This window comes from Seriola aureovittata, chromosome 23, assembly GCF_021018895.1.
Source record: "Seriola aureovittata isolate HTS-2021-v1 ecotype China chromosome 23, ASM2101889v1, whole genome shotgun sequence".
Lineage (NCBI taxonomy): Eukaryota > Metazoa > Chordata > Actinopteri > Carangiformes > Carangidae > Seriola > Seriola aureovittata.
Window position 1 is genome coordinate 3,306,212 of NC_079386.1, and position 18,203 is coordinate 3,324,414.

Sequence of the window (18,203 nt, forward strand, 5' to 3'; positions counted from 1 at the left end):
ATTGTGTTAGGAATAACAAAAAATGATTTTGCATTTTGGATTAGGATAATTTGGTAAATGTTTTTTGAGCATTTTTGCTTTCCCAGGTTCATTTAGCACCTGTTACAACCAATGTAAAGTGAGCTGTAATAAACAAACATGACTTCTAGTGGGAATTTCAAAACAAGTGCCACATTAAAACGTGTCTTGTGGTCAAGGGAAAATCTGCAATTAATTAGATAAGTATTTTCTTTTCATAATGTCACTACACAAAATAATCTCATAAAAATCACTATTCTAGTCATTTCAACACTATGATAGCCTCCTACTCCTAAATTTTACTCTTTTATTTTGAAGGTAAACGCTTCCCCCTACATTGTTTCTTTTTTCGTAGGTATGTTTGTGCTAGCTTGACGCACCTCCAGTGGTCTGGCCCAGTAGCACTGTGAAGTTAGCAGGAAGATAGCGATGAAAATACAAGAAAATCAAAAATTCAAAATAAAAGTGGGATAAATACATAATACAACACGAAGTTGTACACATAGACTGTAAATAAAAAGGTTTTATACAATTAGATAATTACTAGTCCATAAACATCGCTTTAAATTAATTCCGTACGTTTTGCAAGGATAGTGAAATAATATCTGACATTATTTTTATTGCAATGTAAAGCAAAATCAAGCAATGACCAATTCGACATAGGTCATGTAATTAAAGTAAACGAGTCGTCACTAATTACTGCACTAATAACTTCCTCTTATGATTTATTGTCCATGCAATATAATCTTGACACTGATCACATTTAAATGACTTATGTCATCAGAGTTGAACAGCTTTGGCCTAAATGTTTTCTCAAGCTACATTTGATTCCCTGGTTACAGTTTAAATAATGAAGTTGTAATATGTAATTCTTGTATGATCTACTGTTTTTGTTATACAGGTTCAAAACTAAAGCAAAAGCCATTAAATTACTCCCAACCATTTGTGCCAGTAAACTAAACATGCTAATTTTACTTTGAAAGTGATAACCGGATATTTGATGACGAATTGTATCTAACTCGACCGTTGCCCTGTCATCTGACTCTTTTCCTGTTGGGAGAGAAAAAGTTTTGAAACCCCACCCTCTTTACTGACTGTAAGCACAGACGTAGAAGTGGTTCGAGGTCCTGACGAGTGAACACTGACCGAGGAAGAGTACTGGGATAAGAAGGAATGATGGAGTTATTGTGCTGTTTGGATACCGACTGTAACAACACCACCGAGCTGGACCAGGCCACGCGCTGAACTCCATTGAGGAACTAACGGGATTTGTTTTTACTGCGCGTTTCTCCCTGGAAAGTAAAGCCGAGCAGGTTTGGATAGCTCTTCCTGTTACAAAGTCGGCGGTTCGTAAGTTTTATGTTATGATCAAACCCAGCTCATTGTGTGCTTCTGATAAGACCGTAATTATGGATACTCTCGCGGAACGGGATGCGGGATTTCCTGCGGCAGCGCCGCAAAGTTGCGGCCAGACGCGGTTATTGGAGATTTGGGCTTAATAATGCGAACTGGTCAGCCCTGAAACTTGTAAAACACTGGTTGTCTGGACTGAATGCTCCTTTCCTGCTATTCTTCTCCGCTTCTCAGCGCTTCCTGCTTGTGGTGGCCACTGCACTTGATGGCTAAAAATACATAAAACTCAAAATGGACAGCTCAAAGTTGTGGGAATCTTAATTTGCAGTTGGCATTACAAAACTTGAAGTATTTTACAACAAGTTTCAGACCATTTGATTTTTGTCCTCATACTTTTAGTCTTCATAATCACAACTCAACAGGTGGCAATTTAGAATGAGGGAAGAGAAGAGCTAATTTGCCCATAATGAGGTGATTCAAGAGGCTCTTAAGTACAGGCCGGTGAAATGATATTGAGCTCAAACCATGTGTTGGGAAACCACATACCACATCACTTACACAGAGAGAAATTCAGTGGAGACAGTGCTGCCTTTCTAAGCTTTGATACACTTAGCCGTCATCAAACAAAAGCAGTCTCTTGACTGGTTCATGAATTGCATTTCATGTTAAGATGAATGAAAGACACTTCAGTTATCTTTGAATCCTCTCCTGTAGCCCACTTGTTGGTCAAGCTTTTGAATACATTTCACTGGTCCCTGATGAACCAACAAGAAAGACAGGAAAGGGAGCGAGGCGCAATAAAGTACTCCTTTGTACTTTATTTTCAAACCCTTAGGGTGCAAAATCAGATCCAGTCAAAACATCTGCTTGAGGCTCCATGGAGCCACTGAAGAACATATTCAGTCGTGGCCCACTGTCGAACTGGAAAAATTTGGATCAATCACAAAAAGGGAACTTCACCAATCCTGTGTGGACAGCCTTATTTGACTATGAGGCATCCTGTAAAGATGAACTCACCTTACGTAAAGGAGACCTGGTTGAAGTCCTCTCTCTGGACTCTGAGATATCAGGGGATGAGGGCTGGTGGGCCGGAAAAGTCAACAACAAGGTGGGCATCTTCCCATCCAACTATGGCTCCTTCAAGCCCAGCGGATACGGGAAGCTTCCAGGCAGCAGCGTGGTTGGCGAGCTCGGCCCAGCTGTGGTGGGCGAGTTTGAACCCGACGTGTTGGATTTCCGGGAGCTGAGCCTGGAGGAGGTCATAGGGGTCGGGGGCTTCGGGAAAGTGTATCGCGGTACATGGAGAGGCGGGCTGGTAGCCGTGAAGGCCGCTCGTCAAGACCCGGATGAGGACATCAGTGTGACGGCTCAGAACGTGAGGCAGGAGGCGCGTCTCTTCGCCATGCTCACTCACCCGAACATCATTGCCCTGAAAGGTGTCTGCCTGCAGGAACCCAACCTGTGCCTCATCATGGAGTACGCCTCAGGTGGGCCGCTGAGCCGGGCCTTGGCGGGTCGTCGCATCCCGCCGCATGTCCTGGTCAACTGGGCCGTGCAGATAGCCAAAGGGATGTTGTACCTGCACAGCGAGGCCATCGTCCCTGTCATCCACCGGGATCTCAAATCCAACAACAGTAAGTCCTTCCTGCCTACAGTGCGAGTCATTCATCGGTTGTTTGTCAGGGTTACATTGATGAAAATAAGGTATAGACATGCTTACTGGGTCTGATGTGTGGCAACATTCCCCCATGCCAGTGATGGAACATAGTGTACTAGTGTATGTAAAGCTGCTAAAAGGAATCTTTTAGTGTTTACATGGCCATATCTAGAACAAAGACACTCTTTTAAACTCTCTCAATATACTGAAAGGCCGCGAGCAGAATTATTAACCCAAACATCTCATTCAGTCTGGGAAATTGAATTCTCTCTAATTTCAATTCTGAACCATAATTTTTTACAGTCAGTCATTGTCTTAGGGTCATATATCAACTTTATCTAGAGTTATAGGTCAAGATCATGAAAAAGCATTTAATATTAGTAGTACGACAGCACATCTGTTTGAATTGAAGCTCGGTTACGTGACTCCCGGGCTGTAAAACGTAGGCCAAGGCTACAGAGACTGAAAGGCCTGCAAATATGTGTTGATGATAGCACGAAATGCCATGCTTTGCTAGCAAAGGTCAGGAATTCAAGAGGAAGCTTTGCATCTCGGCACCATCACAACTCACTCTCTGGACTTTGATGCTGCCCGGGGGTGGCGGGAAAGGTCTTGCGTCAGTGTTTCTGGGCCTCGTGGCAGACACGTACACATTGGACCTTGTCATTAAAGCTACACTAGGGAGAGATGTATTGCTGATAAAGCTTTCTGTTCCCCCTTTTGAAACAGAGCAAGTGCCTTTACTCTTAGCCACCTGAATTTTACACCAGTCTCCCCTCTGTTATTATCATTCTTGTGATACAGCATATAATCCCTGTCAGCTCTGTGGCTGCATCTCTTGCGGTACAAAAGATTTCCAACTTCCCTCTGCTCATCCTGTCTTGTTTCTGCGGATCCTGATTGCTTAAGTACACCAAAATAGAAAACGATAATGGTTGCTCCTTGTTAAACTGGGAACGACTGAAACCACAAAAAATTCAGTACTGTAGTTTCCGAGAATATGACCTTAGAAGGTGAACACCCTTGATTCAAGTTTTGTTTAAAGAATACAATCCCCATTCAACACATCATAAGAATACCTTTCTCCCAGAGACACCTTCAAAAGTTCCATCTTTTTCACTTTTTGAACGAGCACTGACTGTTTCTGTCAGTCTCCTTCAGCATCTGCTCTGTTTCACCCCTCGTTTACCTTCACCCCCGTGTCAGGTTCTTTCCCAGTGAGACCTCTCCACTAGAAAAACATCTCCTGTGGTGCAAAGAAAGAGCAGTTATGTTAATATAATCTTTGTATATGAGGCAGGTCTAAGCGAACACAATCCCTCTCTGTGTGCACTGGGAGATCGTATCGCTCCCCTGCCTCCTCCTGCCTCCTCCTGCCTCCTCCTGCCTCCTCCTGCCTCTTGTTTTTTAATTCTTGTCTGAATCTTTGTCCCTGGCCTGTCCCTACATGTCTCCATACAGCCATAACCCGGCTGTGCCACTGAGCAATATCCTGTTGTGGTGGTGCAGGGGGTGTGGAGGAGGCAGATGGGAGCAATAGGGATTGTGTGTATGTGTGTGTGTTTTTTTTTTTGGGGGGGGGGGGGGGGGGGGGGGGTGCATTGCATTTCAAACAACGCCCCGTCAGTTTGACAATAATGTGCCACTCTGTAAGTGAGGCGATGACAGGTTTAATGCACAGGTGCAGGAGCATCTTGGCACAAAGGAAAAATGAACCGTAAAGTAGTGAAAAAAAAGAAAAAGAAGACAGATAATGGGGCTGTTGGGTTGCAGTACAAAATGTACTAAAGCATCAATGATGAACCTCAGATTTGGGTGTCAGTTCCTCAGAATAGTGGTGCAAGTTCTTCTTTCTAGAGCTGCCATTTTGCAGTCGTACAGGAAGAAATAGAGGAGGCAGAAACTCTATGTCCAGCTGTAGCCATAAGTGAACCAAACACTGTGTGTTACATACAGAAAATGTGGGAAATAATTGTAGGAGAATTAAATAAGGTGGGTTGTTAAAGAACACCTTTTTTTGTGATGATATGATGGTAAAAGATCACTTTCTTCATATTATATTAAAGTATCATATCAACAGGCGAGGACAGAGACCACCAACATATAACTAAATTAAAAAGTGACTGCTTTTGACCATTAGGACTATCTGTTACAGTGATGGATTAATGTGAATATCATTCATGATCATTATCCCTGAAGAGTCACAGTTTTAGCTAATGACCTGCAGAACATTTTGGCCTGGTTGGTTTGGAAGATGCTGATGAAACAGGATCATTGAAGAAAGTGAATGGTGGGGCGCTTGGGTTGAGGCCAGAGGCCATAACTGGAATTCCACCAAAAGTAAATGCAGAGAAGAGAGAATAGGAGCTTCTTTCTGTCACTATTGTGTCTGTTTGATGGGGGTGAGAGTCTTTCACACCTTACACACTCAGTCATTTTCTGTTTTTCACATCTTGTGGTTATCTTAATGGGGTTTCAGGCATATAGTTCTGCAGGAAACATGTAATCCTTTTATAGTTCCCCTCCATGCACGCTCTACACTACTTAAAAATAATCTGCTATGATTAACATTTTGTTCACCATGGTTTTCACACATAAAAAGTAATTAAAAATCTGGGTGTGAAGCTCATCTACTCTTACTTCCTCATTGAGAAATTCTGGATCAGGCCTCGTGCCCTGCTCACCACCACTGCTTGCTCCAGGTGGACAGGTGAAAGAGCAGTGTGTGTCAAGATGATAAGCATTAGAGGAAACGACTACACCAAATGTTTGAGCCTCAGTCAGACTCAGATGAGGAGCACCAGAGACCAGCAAACATGTTAGCAATGGTTAGCGTACTTAGCATCTTTTATTTATTTATGGTGTTTGCTAGCTTGTTAGCTTGTAACTGGCTGTCTGAATCTGTTATTTTGAGATAGTCATTGGTTCACTGCATTTCCAAGGTGGAAATACTCAGCTATGTCGTTGACTGCTTATATCACTCATGATAAGTCTTGTATCATATAAAAACCACAATATGGACATGTCAACAAGGTTAAAACTTGAATTTCATTTGAGGGGGCGTTTAAACTGAAATTCTGTTATATATTTTATTAGTTTTTGTTTCAAGAGATTTTCTCCCGTTTTATCATATATGGATGAGAACAGTGTTGTTTTTTCAAATATCTATCACTGGCTGGTGCTGACAGTTACGGTCACACCAGAGTACAGCTATATGCTAGACAAAGGCTGTGACAAAGCTCCAAAAGAGCCTCAGACTTTGAACCATGACCTACATTAGCTTTTTAGCTCTCTTATCAATCATGGAAAAATCTTGCTTTGGACCTTGACTTGCTTAATGAGCTAGCAAACAACATCCATCCAGGTAAAGTGCACTGCTAATGTCAGTTTTGAGGTTAGACAGCCAATTAGCTTGCTAACTGTGGCACTAAATAACTTTAAAGCTCTAAATGTCAATACTTCTCAGTTTAGATATGAAGTGATGGTCCTAATTATTCCATACCACTGCAACAAAGCAGTGATATGAAAGTCTTTCTTTGGCTTGCAATTTACAGCTACAAGTGTGTGTCTGTGGTCCTGCCAGCTTAGCTGTCAATCAAACACATCCAGTAAACTGGCTTGCCAACTTAAACGGCTTGGAGCATTTTTGAAGTATCTCCCAAGACCTTTTTTTATATGCATCAGTATATTAACAGTAAATTTGTGAAATTAATTAGACATTTTTTATATTGACTTTAAAGCAGTAATTGATTATTTTATTTTTTTGGCCACAAGGATGGTAGTTGGATAACCTGTAAACACAACATTGGTATATTATCATCTTACAAACTAGTTATGGCAATTGCATTAGCAACAGTTCTCAGTAAAAACAGTAACAGTTGCTTATTTACACATCCAGCAAATATGGAGCAACATTAGCATTCATTTGCAGTTATTCGTCTAGGGATGGGCGATCCAGCCAAGAGATCAGATCACAATTTTTTCAGGTGTAATCACGACCCACGAGCTGAATCTGAATCATTTAGTTGAACTCATGATCACATGACTAGCTGTGCATATAGTTTCCTGGATACAAAGCCAGTAACTTCAACTCAAAGGCCCAACTGACAAATCTTTGCATCCTGTTTCCGCTCTGATTTTATTGTGAAAGACCTCACCGGAAATTGTGATTCATAGCTTTCCAAAGCTTTGACGCTTCATTCGGACATTTGTCTGTTCGCTGCTACTCTTCATCCACAATGCTGTCTTCTGTTTACAAATTGTGTCACAGCCGATCACCCTTTTTGCTCAGTTCATCTGGAGTATTCGTTAGGACAGTGCTGTTATTTATTTATAAGGTGCTGTATGTAAATACTTTAATTTGGAAGTGCAGTCACTGCTAACCAGCTAGCCTTAGCTCATCCCATTTCCTGTTTCTCTGCCTGCAGGCAGGTTTCTCATCCCTGTAACCGTCAGGCCAGCTGTGGTTAGCAGGCTAACCGTTTAACTGTTAGCAATTTCTGGGTTAGCAACGACTGAACTTAACATCTAAATATAGCACTGTTTAATGAAAAAGTAGCTCATATGCCAAAGTAAGATCGTCCACAATATAAGATTGTCAGATCACCCACCCCTAGATTTTTCTGGTCACCTTGCAAATTTAAGGACAATATTCACTTCCTTTTTAGTTTAGTTTTTGTCTCTATGCTCCACTTTGTTCATCAACCTTGTGCTAACTTTGTCCGTCTGTTGCTTGGTGCTTGGCAGTTAGTTTATCAGCTTTTTCACTGAACACAGCTACCTGCTGCAGCTGGAAACGAGGCTGATGACAGGCATGAGAGTGAATCAAAACATTGAAGTATCTGGCCCTAAAATCAAAACAGTGCTCTGTAGTGCAGGGAAGATCTGCAGAATTAGTTATAATTCTCTGCGGGTTCTTTACTGGAAGCAACCCCTTTCACATTAAACACAGTCATTTGAGCAGTTGTTTACAAAAAAAAATATGGATTAGTGCAGCTTTAAGTTTTCTGTAATGAAAGTATCAACACATCCTCTTGCTGCAGCTGCAGTGAAACTCTTGCTATCAGTAACAGCCTTCAAAAGCTGGTTCAGTCCAGCTGTCGTGCTCACACTGTCAGTTATCTGCACAAAGCCTTCATAGATCCAAAAACAGCTATAGGCATCACCACACGCCATAAAACTCTGCAGAGGCTTTAGTTAGAACTGGGGGGGAAAGTGCCAAGCTAAGCACTTGCTGGGCTGGAACTCACAGGAAGAAGCCACGGTTAGATCTTGGATCAACATGTCCCTTTTTTCTCTCTCTCTCTCTCTCTCTCTCTCTCTCTCTCTCTCTCTCTCTCTCTCTCTCTCTCTCTCTCTCTCTCTCTCTCTCTCTCTCTCTCTCTCTCTCTGAGCCGACAAACATCTGATACATCCCTCTACCGGCATGTTTTCATTCAGGGCCCCCAGTGCCCCTCTCTGCAGCGCACTCAAAACATCCCCTGTGTCTGTGTCTGTGTGTGTGTGTGTGTGTGTCTGAGTGTATGGGTGGCTGGGTGTGTGATGTTTGCATGTGTGTGGTGAACTGCTCTCCTGTTATCACTGCACTTACACACATACCAATATCCCTCTGTGCAGCAGGAAGATTTATGAAGGCAATTTAGCCATTTTAGCCATTTATTTTTTGATTGCGCTGAGTTATTTACAAAAGATAGTAGAAGGGTTTAAACTTAATGAACATGCACCTGTATTTTTTTTAAAGCAGCTGTAATGTGTAGTTAGGTGATAAGTGAGCCAATAATTCAGTTCAGCTTGCCATTAGAGAGAAAGAACACGATAAAAATCCCATCTACAGATGGAAATTTAGCGAAGACCATCAGGCTTGACTTTTTGCCAGTCGGATCTTTCATTGACTGTTCAAAGAACTTCACCTCAGCAGCAGAAAAGCCATGCCGTCTTATTCAAAGCAGCATTGGTATGTAAAAGCATAAAGATGGTGCTGTCAGTATGTGGAGATATTTCTATTCCTGCTGAGCTCATTGTCAGGCCAGAATCAAAGATAATTTGTTATAGGGTTTTAATGAAAAAACATATTTTGTTGAAATAAAAATTCATGTTATATTGTGGTAAACAGCAACATTCTCATGTAAATAAGTCCGTTTTCAGCTGATAAAAGAATAATGATTTGATCCATAGCTAGTTCAACAAAAGCTGTTTGAAACCATAGACAGGAGAAACCCATGTCAGTAGTGTCTGTGACATCACCTGTAGGTAAACTTTTTGCTGCTATATTGACTAGCTGGAACAAGAAAATCTAACTGATGGTGTGAGCAAGAGGCCATTAGGGCTGACTGTGATAGCCTGAGAGACCTGTCAGTCAAGGCAAACTTGAAACCTGTCCCTTGGTAAATCCTACCGGCTCCTCAATGGACCAGTTTTAGGAATAACTGTCACGACAAACTATAGAAGAGAGGAAATTGAGGTATTGAAGGCAGCATCTTCAGACACTTAACCACACATATGCTTAAAAATTCAGCCGTTAATGCTTGTTCACACAGTGAGGAGACACTTATGTAGTTTCAGACTAAAAGCACAGGCAGAAACAGAATACACATCTGGACTTCTCCACTGTATATCTCATTCACTGAGCTACCACCATTATCCATAAATGGATAATAAGACTGATAAAAACATATTGACGACACAACAAAGGGGAAAATAGCATCATTTAATCCCCACTGAACAATTTGGTAATTAAGTGTGAATGTTCATTCTTCACATTGGAATTTGTACTCAAGGTCCATTGAGTGGCTTTTTTTCCCCAGAGCTTTTGAACACAACTCATAGTCTTCATCAGCAAATGGTGTGTGTGTTATCATATGATTTAAGGGGGTCGTATGTGGATTTCATTTCATGCGATGTGGTCGAAAGCTCAGGAAAAAGCTAAAGAGTTAAAATGGTATTGACAAAACTAGTGACATCTAGATTACAAACAATCATTATGAAGGATTTTAAGATGTTTTAATTACAGTTGCAATGATTAGTTGATTAATCGATTGGTCTATTGACAGAAAATCAATCCGCAGAAATTTTGATGAGTGAATAATAAAGAGAATATCTTTGGATTTTGGTCTTTTAGTCTTTAGACATTTATTTTCTTTCAAGACCAAATGATCTTTTCGAAAACGTAATGGAAATATTAATCAATATTGAAAATAATCACAAGTTGCAGCCCAAGTTATTGAAATCCATAATAAACTATTCAATTCAAATGTCAAACAAATTTCCTCTTTGTTATACTTTTCTCTTCTTAACCACTTCATCTCACTGTGTACAAAGTGGTGTCATAATTTCTTTATCTGTCCCCAGATGTTGAATTGGCTGCAATGTCTGGCACACAAAATGTCATTTTAAATTGTGGAGAATAACAGCTGATTTTTTTTTTTCTAATAAAAAGAGGAACTGGTCAGTTATGAGAATGAATAGCCATGACCTGAAGAAAGACGGAAAGTACATGATTTATATATAAGACTTTGACAACACGAAATGTAATAAAAAAAGATGCTTTCTCTGGATCTGGAGGAATATCTGGAAAATACCGTCCAACTGGTGAAATTTAAATCTTAAAGAAGGAGGAACTCGTGCATTATCACTACGATACTCTGTAATAAAAATATCGCATCAGTTTCCTCTCCAAGTCATGAGATAATTCCGCAACAGACATAGAAAACATTCAAATACACCGTATTGTCTTAGACTCTGAAAGTGTCTGCCTTCAAACTTTATTGAATCACTCAACTAGCTCACCACTTTTTGATCCACGTCAAGAGCGGAATTATGCGTGGGTATAAAAGTATTTTTATTCAGCAGGAGGTGTAACCTCAACAGTCAAATGTGGCAGAAAGTACATCATGATGAAGTAACACATCCATAAACATGACTGCGTCTTCAGCTCCGTGTTTGCTGACTGGCGTATCCGAGGGGTGCCTGGGGTGTCCTGGGAGGGGGTTGAGAAGGAGGTCACCTGGGGTAGGAGCTCAGCTGCGTTGCTGCTAGTGTCAGTGGGTGATAAGGCAGAGGGGAGTTCGTTAGCCTAACTTAGCGTGCAGCTTAGCCAGCTGCGAGCCTGTATCCCTTCACTTCACACTTGTATCACTTTATTCTGTATTGGAGAGAAGACAGACAGGATCCAGAGGTCGTAGCCTCATGCATATAAGCATGGAGAGATTTCAGCTGAAGGTTTACCAGTGCTAGTACTGATAATAGTATTTTTAGATCAAATCTTTCAGGAGATGATTTTTTTGAAGTTGAATTTTGACCACTTTCATGTCCTCAAGGTGAGATTCAGACTAGATTGATGTCTTATTGAGCTGCTTGACTAAATACAGTTATGTGCTTTCTGTGGACTGGGATTTGAAGATTGGTATCAGCTTCATTTCTATGTGTAAAGTTCAGGGACCTCATTTATAAAACCGTGTGTGTGATCCGTACTGAAAGTGTGTGTGTGTATGTATGTGTGTGTGCACAAAAATCTAAGTAAAAAAAAAAAGTATCCAGTCTTAACACATACATATCTGATGAAATCGCACAATAAACACTGTATTTAACTCCAGAATCCAGCGTATAGATGTTTCTCTCATTGTCACAGTTGTTGATGAATGCAGGTGGTGTCAGGTGAGGTGTGTGTGGCAGCCACTGTGGTGCATCCAGTGTGCTTTGTGAGCCTGACACCACAGTTGTTTTCACCGCAGCGATTTCACTCACAAAAGATATAGGAAAACTAAAATTGCACTTTTTGACTTATGCACAGAGTTAGAAAATATGATTTAAAACTATTGATGCTCTGTTCTGCAGTTCTTTTAATACTATTTGATGCTTTCATGAATTCTGCTTCCTGCTACATTCTGGCATCATCCTGCTTTTCAACAGCTGCAGCGGCTCCACAGCTATGACTGTCAGTAGCATCTAGTCCGGCCCTCCCCTCTGTTCTCCGGAGGATGTGAGACAGTGCTGATGAAATATTGAGTGGAATTTAATTTGAGATTTGAGTTGAATTATCTTCAATTGAAAGGTGCTTGTGGAATAGTTCTGGCTCACTTGCACACGTAAAATGTTTTGAATGTTTATGATCAAGTGGATCTGTAAGTAAGGTGATATGAAATGAAATTAAATGTGTGAGAGGATTTCTACAATTTATATTAATCTTGTGTAGTTTGGTCATTTAAAATCTAGAAACACTCACACACATTTACACAGTTTAACTGCCATCACAACCTCTTTAACTGATTATACTGTGACTGCCACTTCAGTTTCTTTCAGTACAATTTTTAAAAAAAACTTTCAGCAGTGAGCAGACACATTTTCTTAGAAATGTTTGTTTTTTGAATTTATGCAATTATTATGCCATTATTATTTTATCTGGGAAATCTCAATTAAAACTCAGGTTTATATTAATATTAGAAATCAGGGCTGATAAATGTATTTAAATCACAATCTGTAAATTGCAGCAGCTTCAATTTTTTTGACAGAGGTAAAAATGTGTCACATCATATCATAAGTGAAGCATTGTGGTGCTACAGAGATGCAGGCCTACTAATCATACTCTCCACATGTAATTAACATGCTTGTTTGGTACAAGCCCCAACAAAAAAATCACGTTATTATAATTTTTTATAATTTTTTTCAGTGAAAATTAAATTGCAGAAATGACCACTCCAACTGAAGTCTGCCAAAAATAATCGCAGTATGATTTGTTATTGTTTTTTTGGATATCATTCAGCCCTATTAGAAATAATAATGAAAAGTGTCCAAACATATATGTGTGAAGTCCAATCAAAAATATTGTACTATATCAAATTCAAATCCAACAGATATTTAATCAAATTATATCTGCATGCTGAAATTTGGGTTTTAATAAAAATGATTTTGACATAATATTATAATGTCTGCACCATATACTGCCTGTGTCTTCATATAGATTTTATTCACTACTGCATGTCCTGTAGGTAGACAATGATTTGTGCCCACACAATGACGACACACCCACGCTGAGTCATGACAGCTGCAGAATGTGTATGTTTTCATATACAGTCTAGTGTGTGTGTGTGTGTGTGTGTGTGTGTGTGTGTGTGTGTGTGTGTGTGTGTGTGTGTGTGTGTGTGTGTGTGTGTGTGTGTGTGTGTGTGTGTGTGTGTGTGTGTGTGTGTGTGTGTGTCTGCGTGCGCGTGTGTGTGTCCAAGCAGGATGAGTGAAGGGCAGTACAACTGAACTGCAGGGGAGGAAAAAGAGAGAGAGAGAGAGAGAGAGAGAAAAAAAAAGAAAAGCAGACACTGGAAGGTCAGAGCGCACAGGAAGTCGAGAGGTTTCCAGAGCTCAGGCAGAGTGAAATCTGTTGTTGTTTTTTCCCCTTCTCTGTTCTCAGCTCGGCCTCCCTCTCGCCGCACAGATCACAAGACAGTTCCCATGCAAATTGAAAAAAAACCTACATATCTGTTTGTGGGAGAGAAAATGGTTGTGAGGATTCAGACTCATTTGTTTCAGAGAGTTCAGAAAGGGAAGCAAAGTAAAGAATACTACAGTGTAGTACATGACTGTTGACATATTGACTTCTTTAACTTCACTGTCATGTTAAATACTGTAATTATATAGATGACAATATGCAGCTGTGGCAGGTCTTCAATCTGCTCTACAAGAACAGCTGTATTAACTTAATACTACAGTAGATAAGGAAATACCGTATAATAAGGTTGCTATAAAGTCACTGCTATTCACGACTGGCACATTATAAATCCCTACACTACGATACTCTATAATATATTGGTCTCTTGCGACATGAGTTAAAACTTATTTTGTTAAATTACGTCTGGATCACGAATGTAATGGATGAGATGCTGTTTTATATTTGGCTGATATATGTAGCTGCTTTCATTTTCAGATTTAGCTTTACTTGATGGCTCCACAGCAAATATAGATGATGTGTGTTGTGTAGGTGGAGGGACGGGGGGATATTTACTTATTTTGGGAATTTTGCTCTTGTTTTCTCTGTCTCGTTTCCTTCTCTCTTTCACTTTTGGCCTGTACAGTCTATGTTTCACTTTTTGCTTTGATCTGGTTTGCTTTACTGGCAGCCCTCTTAAAATATATCACACACAACATGTCAGACTGTGTCAGGAATAGAACAATAACACCCTGGATTTATTTCCATTATTGTCCCTGTTTTTTAATTTCCCCATCAACCTTTATCCAGACAGAGACAGACATCCAGAATCTGACATCAACATGTTCTAGAGTACAAAATCTAAAAAAAAGTTTTTTAAAAAAATGAATCATGAACAAACAATTGATATTTTTTGTTCAGTTAGTAGAAAGTAGTAAGTAAAGTGAGTAAAAAGTCATACACTTAAAAATAAAATCAAAGACAAGACAACATGTTTGGTTTATGTTATTATTACTTCTTTGTGGTTTGAGTGGGTCATATATATATATATATATATATATATATATATATATATATATATATATATATATATATATATATATATATATATATATATATAGTATGTGTAGGGTAGGCTGTATATTTGGTATGACCACACACCATAGTAGACCAGTAGGAGGTGTTCTACTGACCTATGTTCTATTTTATTTTAAGTTATAAAATAATACAAATTTATATCTAAAAAAAAAAAAAAAAAAAAAAGAGACATTCTGCTTTTTATATGCAGACTAATATTGTGAATGGGTGACCCTACCTCAAGTGGGTGAGCCTAGTGGGTGTTTCACTCTTTGCCTTTCAGTCTAATGTTACTGAACCAGACAAACAACTGGTCTGTAACTCTATCTAATATATTGTTTTCGTGTGTGTGTGTGTGTGAGTGTGTTTGTGTCACCATGGCAAAATATGATCCTGAAGACACCAACTCCAGCAATAGACTTTGACAGGTGTTTATATGTCTGTGGACAGGTTTTGTCTGAAATATTACAGGTGTGTAGTTGAGATCAAAATGATGTTCTGACCCATGAGTAATTATATAATAATGTTTTCATTATCAATTAATAATTTTCTTCATTTTATTGATGAACCATTAATCCAGGCCTAGAAAAGAAAAAAAGATATTCAGGTTACTATCATACTTTGTATGACAAAGGAAAATATCAACATTTTCAAAACTGTAATTTTTGTTTGATCAAGAAATGAAACGGTTAATTAATTTAAAAAAATCTTTTGACCAACTAATCAGTTAAATGAATAATTGTTTCAGCTCTGACCCAGTGTGATTTAAATAAAATCATCAATTAATTTCTGCCTTCCGAGCAGTTTTCCATCTAATATAAATGTTTGCATAACAACTCTAATCTACATTTTAAGTCCCAATAAGAATGTCATACTGATGTCACGAGCACAATAAAGTTAATATAAAGTTAGTGTTTATCACATAAAGATGTGGTCTACATTTAGTTCCTGACCTGCATAAGACTTTGGAGAAGGATGAGTTTACTGCAGTGAGTTTCAGGAAATGGTCAAACATAAGCTCAAGACAAGCAGACAAGTGTTCCTCTGTTTCACGTCACAGTAACTTACATCTGCTCTGGATGTCTCTGGATTGTGATTGGTCTGTTTGTCTGATCGTCACGGTTCCTCCAGTGTGGTTTAAACACAAACAGGAATATTCATGAAAGTCACTGTATATTGTCAAAAAGTGGCTTTTATTTGACATGACTTTATACTGCAGACTTCATGCAGTAAATTTACTTTTATACCTGGTTGGTTGATCACATTTACCACCTCAGAGCATCAGCCTTGCCTGCCACCCCCACCTTGACCTCAGAGCTTCTGGGATCAACCCAGCAATGGCCCTCCTGCCTGAGTTTCTAAGGAAATGGCACTAATGGAGGTTAATTTTAAACATGAACACTGGACGCTTGTTAATAAGTCACCATTTTCAGGACCTCTCGGTCTTTTCCTCAGCAGTGGATACTTTGCACAGGGAATCATTTATAACCCCCCTCTGACAGCGTTAATGTGGAGGCCCAGAAACACACTCTGGGCATGTTCAGTATCGTCGTTCTGACGATGAGTAGCTTTTAGCTTGTTTGATACAATGTGTTTGATACAAACAGGTTTGTCTTAGTCATATACCAGTTTTTTTTATCATCAACTGAATTACAAATTGGACTCTGAAAAGTTGTGATGGGCATTTTATACCATTTTCTGACATTTTATTCACAAAATTATTTATTGTTCACTTGAAAATAATCAACGAATGAACTGATAATGAAAATAAATGTTGTCCAGGTTGTAACAAACCATAGATTTTCCTTGATGAACAGCCGAACAGTTAAATCAACACATGTTTTATTGACTGAAGTGAAGGAATTAGTCATCACTGACATGTCAACCTGTAAAGGTGAGACCTGACAAACCTGATCAACGTTTCTCAGCAGCAGAGCATGGCGAGTGTCTTGCAGTAAATGGGCCATTTGAGTGTTTCAACATGCCATGCAAAGTTATTTAATAACTGTGCCACAATAAAACGACCATTAAGGATTTCAGATTTAACTAATCACAGCGCTGTGGTGGAATGTGAAATGTGCTTAAACCTGAATCACAACTTTTATCTTTACACGCATCAAATGAGGAAGAAATGCCATCTCAGACTTGATTGCAGAATCTTCTATTTATAGTGAAGTCAGCTGTGCTCTGGTTTGTAAACTCACTGACATTACCTCATTCCTACACGCAGTGAACAGTATGTTGTGTGCCCCTGAGCTAAGACGAAACTCCAGCGGAGTAAAGCGCTAGTTTCGCCGTGAGATGACATCTTCTGCACCATGATTATGCCCTATCACTCTCTCTCTCTCTCTCTCTCACTCTCTCTCTCACTCGCTCACTCACTCACTCACTCACTAGCTGCCTGGTCAGAGGTTGCCAGACTGTCTGTCAGCCTATGGCCTCGTCCCTCAGGGGACAAAGCTCCTGTTCTTCCTGGGGAAAGCCCCCACCCTGCAGGAATTCTCCCCTCGCCTACGGGTGCAGGGCAGGGAGGGGGGAGACGGAGGAAGGTAGAGAGAGCATAGAGGACGCTTAGGTTGAACTGATGTGGCTATTTAAAAGCTAATACAGACATATATCTATATAGTTTTTGCCTTGGAGTGATATTGAGTTTCTTTAAATTGGAGCATTTCCATGGACAGAATTTAGACTTTTTGTAAAAAATTTTTTCCTCCTTATTTTCTGTATAGAAAAAATGCACACAAAATACCAGATCAGATCAATATTTGCCTGATATACTTTCAAAATGATTCATCAATCCACCCCGAACAGAAACTGAGGGGTGAGGAATGATAGCATGCATAGAAAAATGTGGTGAGAGATGGAGTTGTAGCTCCAGCGTTGAATTATCGAGAAAATGTAATTAAGTGAGGTGCAGAGTGAAGAGGCAGAGAACGGCTCTGTGGAGTTGACTTTTGCGTCTGCCGTGTTATCGTGACAGGGCTGGATGGTTAGAGAAAGGCTGCTCTGCAGCTGAAAGGTTACAGCCTCTATCACTGCATGTACTGAATGTTCAGCACGAGTCCTCTCAAATGTCCTTGAGCAGGATGTTGAACCTTTATGAGCTTTTGCTCTTTTTGAATGTCAGGTGCTGTAGATGTTAGTTACTGATGCTACACCTGTCAAGCTGTCTGGTACAACACACACAGTTTACAATGGTAATGGTGGAAGATTTACCACATATATTCTTAAAGGAGCTATTTGTAAGTTTTGCTAAGGCTACATATCCAAAGTTAGCATTAACAGCTGTTTATTACAAGTCTACAAGAAATGTTGCAAGTATAACATTAAACTTAATTCCTTTACTCACCAAGAGCTGTCTCCAGAGGTGGAAAGCAACACCAATGTTAACTCTCGTTACAGTTAGCACGCTAACCAGCTAGCCCTGGCCCGTCTCATCACCGATAGTGACTCACTGTTTTCTCTAATCTGTTCTGAAGATGTAGCGCTGCTGAGAGGGAGCATTATAACATCTTGTATTACAAAGACAACGATAGCTAAAGCAATGGTCAACCAGAGAAAACTTACAAATAGCCCCTTTTTTAGGGTTTTAAATTTTGAAGCAATGGGTCATTGATTTAAGGTACAACAAGGAACAAAGAATTTAAAAAAAGGGGGGTGGGTACTTTAATGCAGGCACTGCCA

General features: G+C 39.7%; 1 protein-coding gene across 1 annotated transcript in view; it reads left to right on the forward strand.

The window, feature by feature from the left end:
* Nucleotides 1–1,127: 1,127 nt before the first annotated feature.
* LOC130164149 (mitogen-activated protein kinase kinase kinase 11) overlaps nt 1,128–18,203 on the forward strand; it is a 54,967-nt gene continuing 37,891 nt past the window's right edge. Inside the window, exon 1 of the mRNA XM_056368658.1 lies at nt 1,128–3,005. Within this exon, the coding sequence (XP_056224633.1) occupies nt 2,249–3,005 (757 nt within the window). The 5' untranslated portion in view covers nt 1,128–2,248. The remainder of the gene's footprint in view (nt 3,006–18,203) is intronic.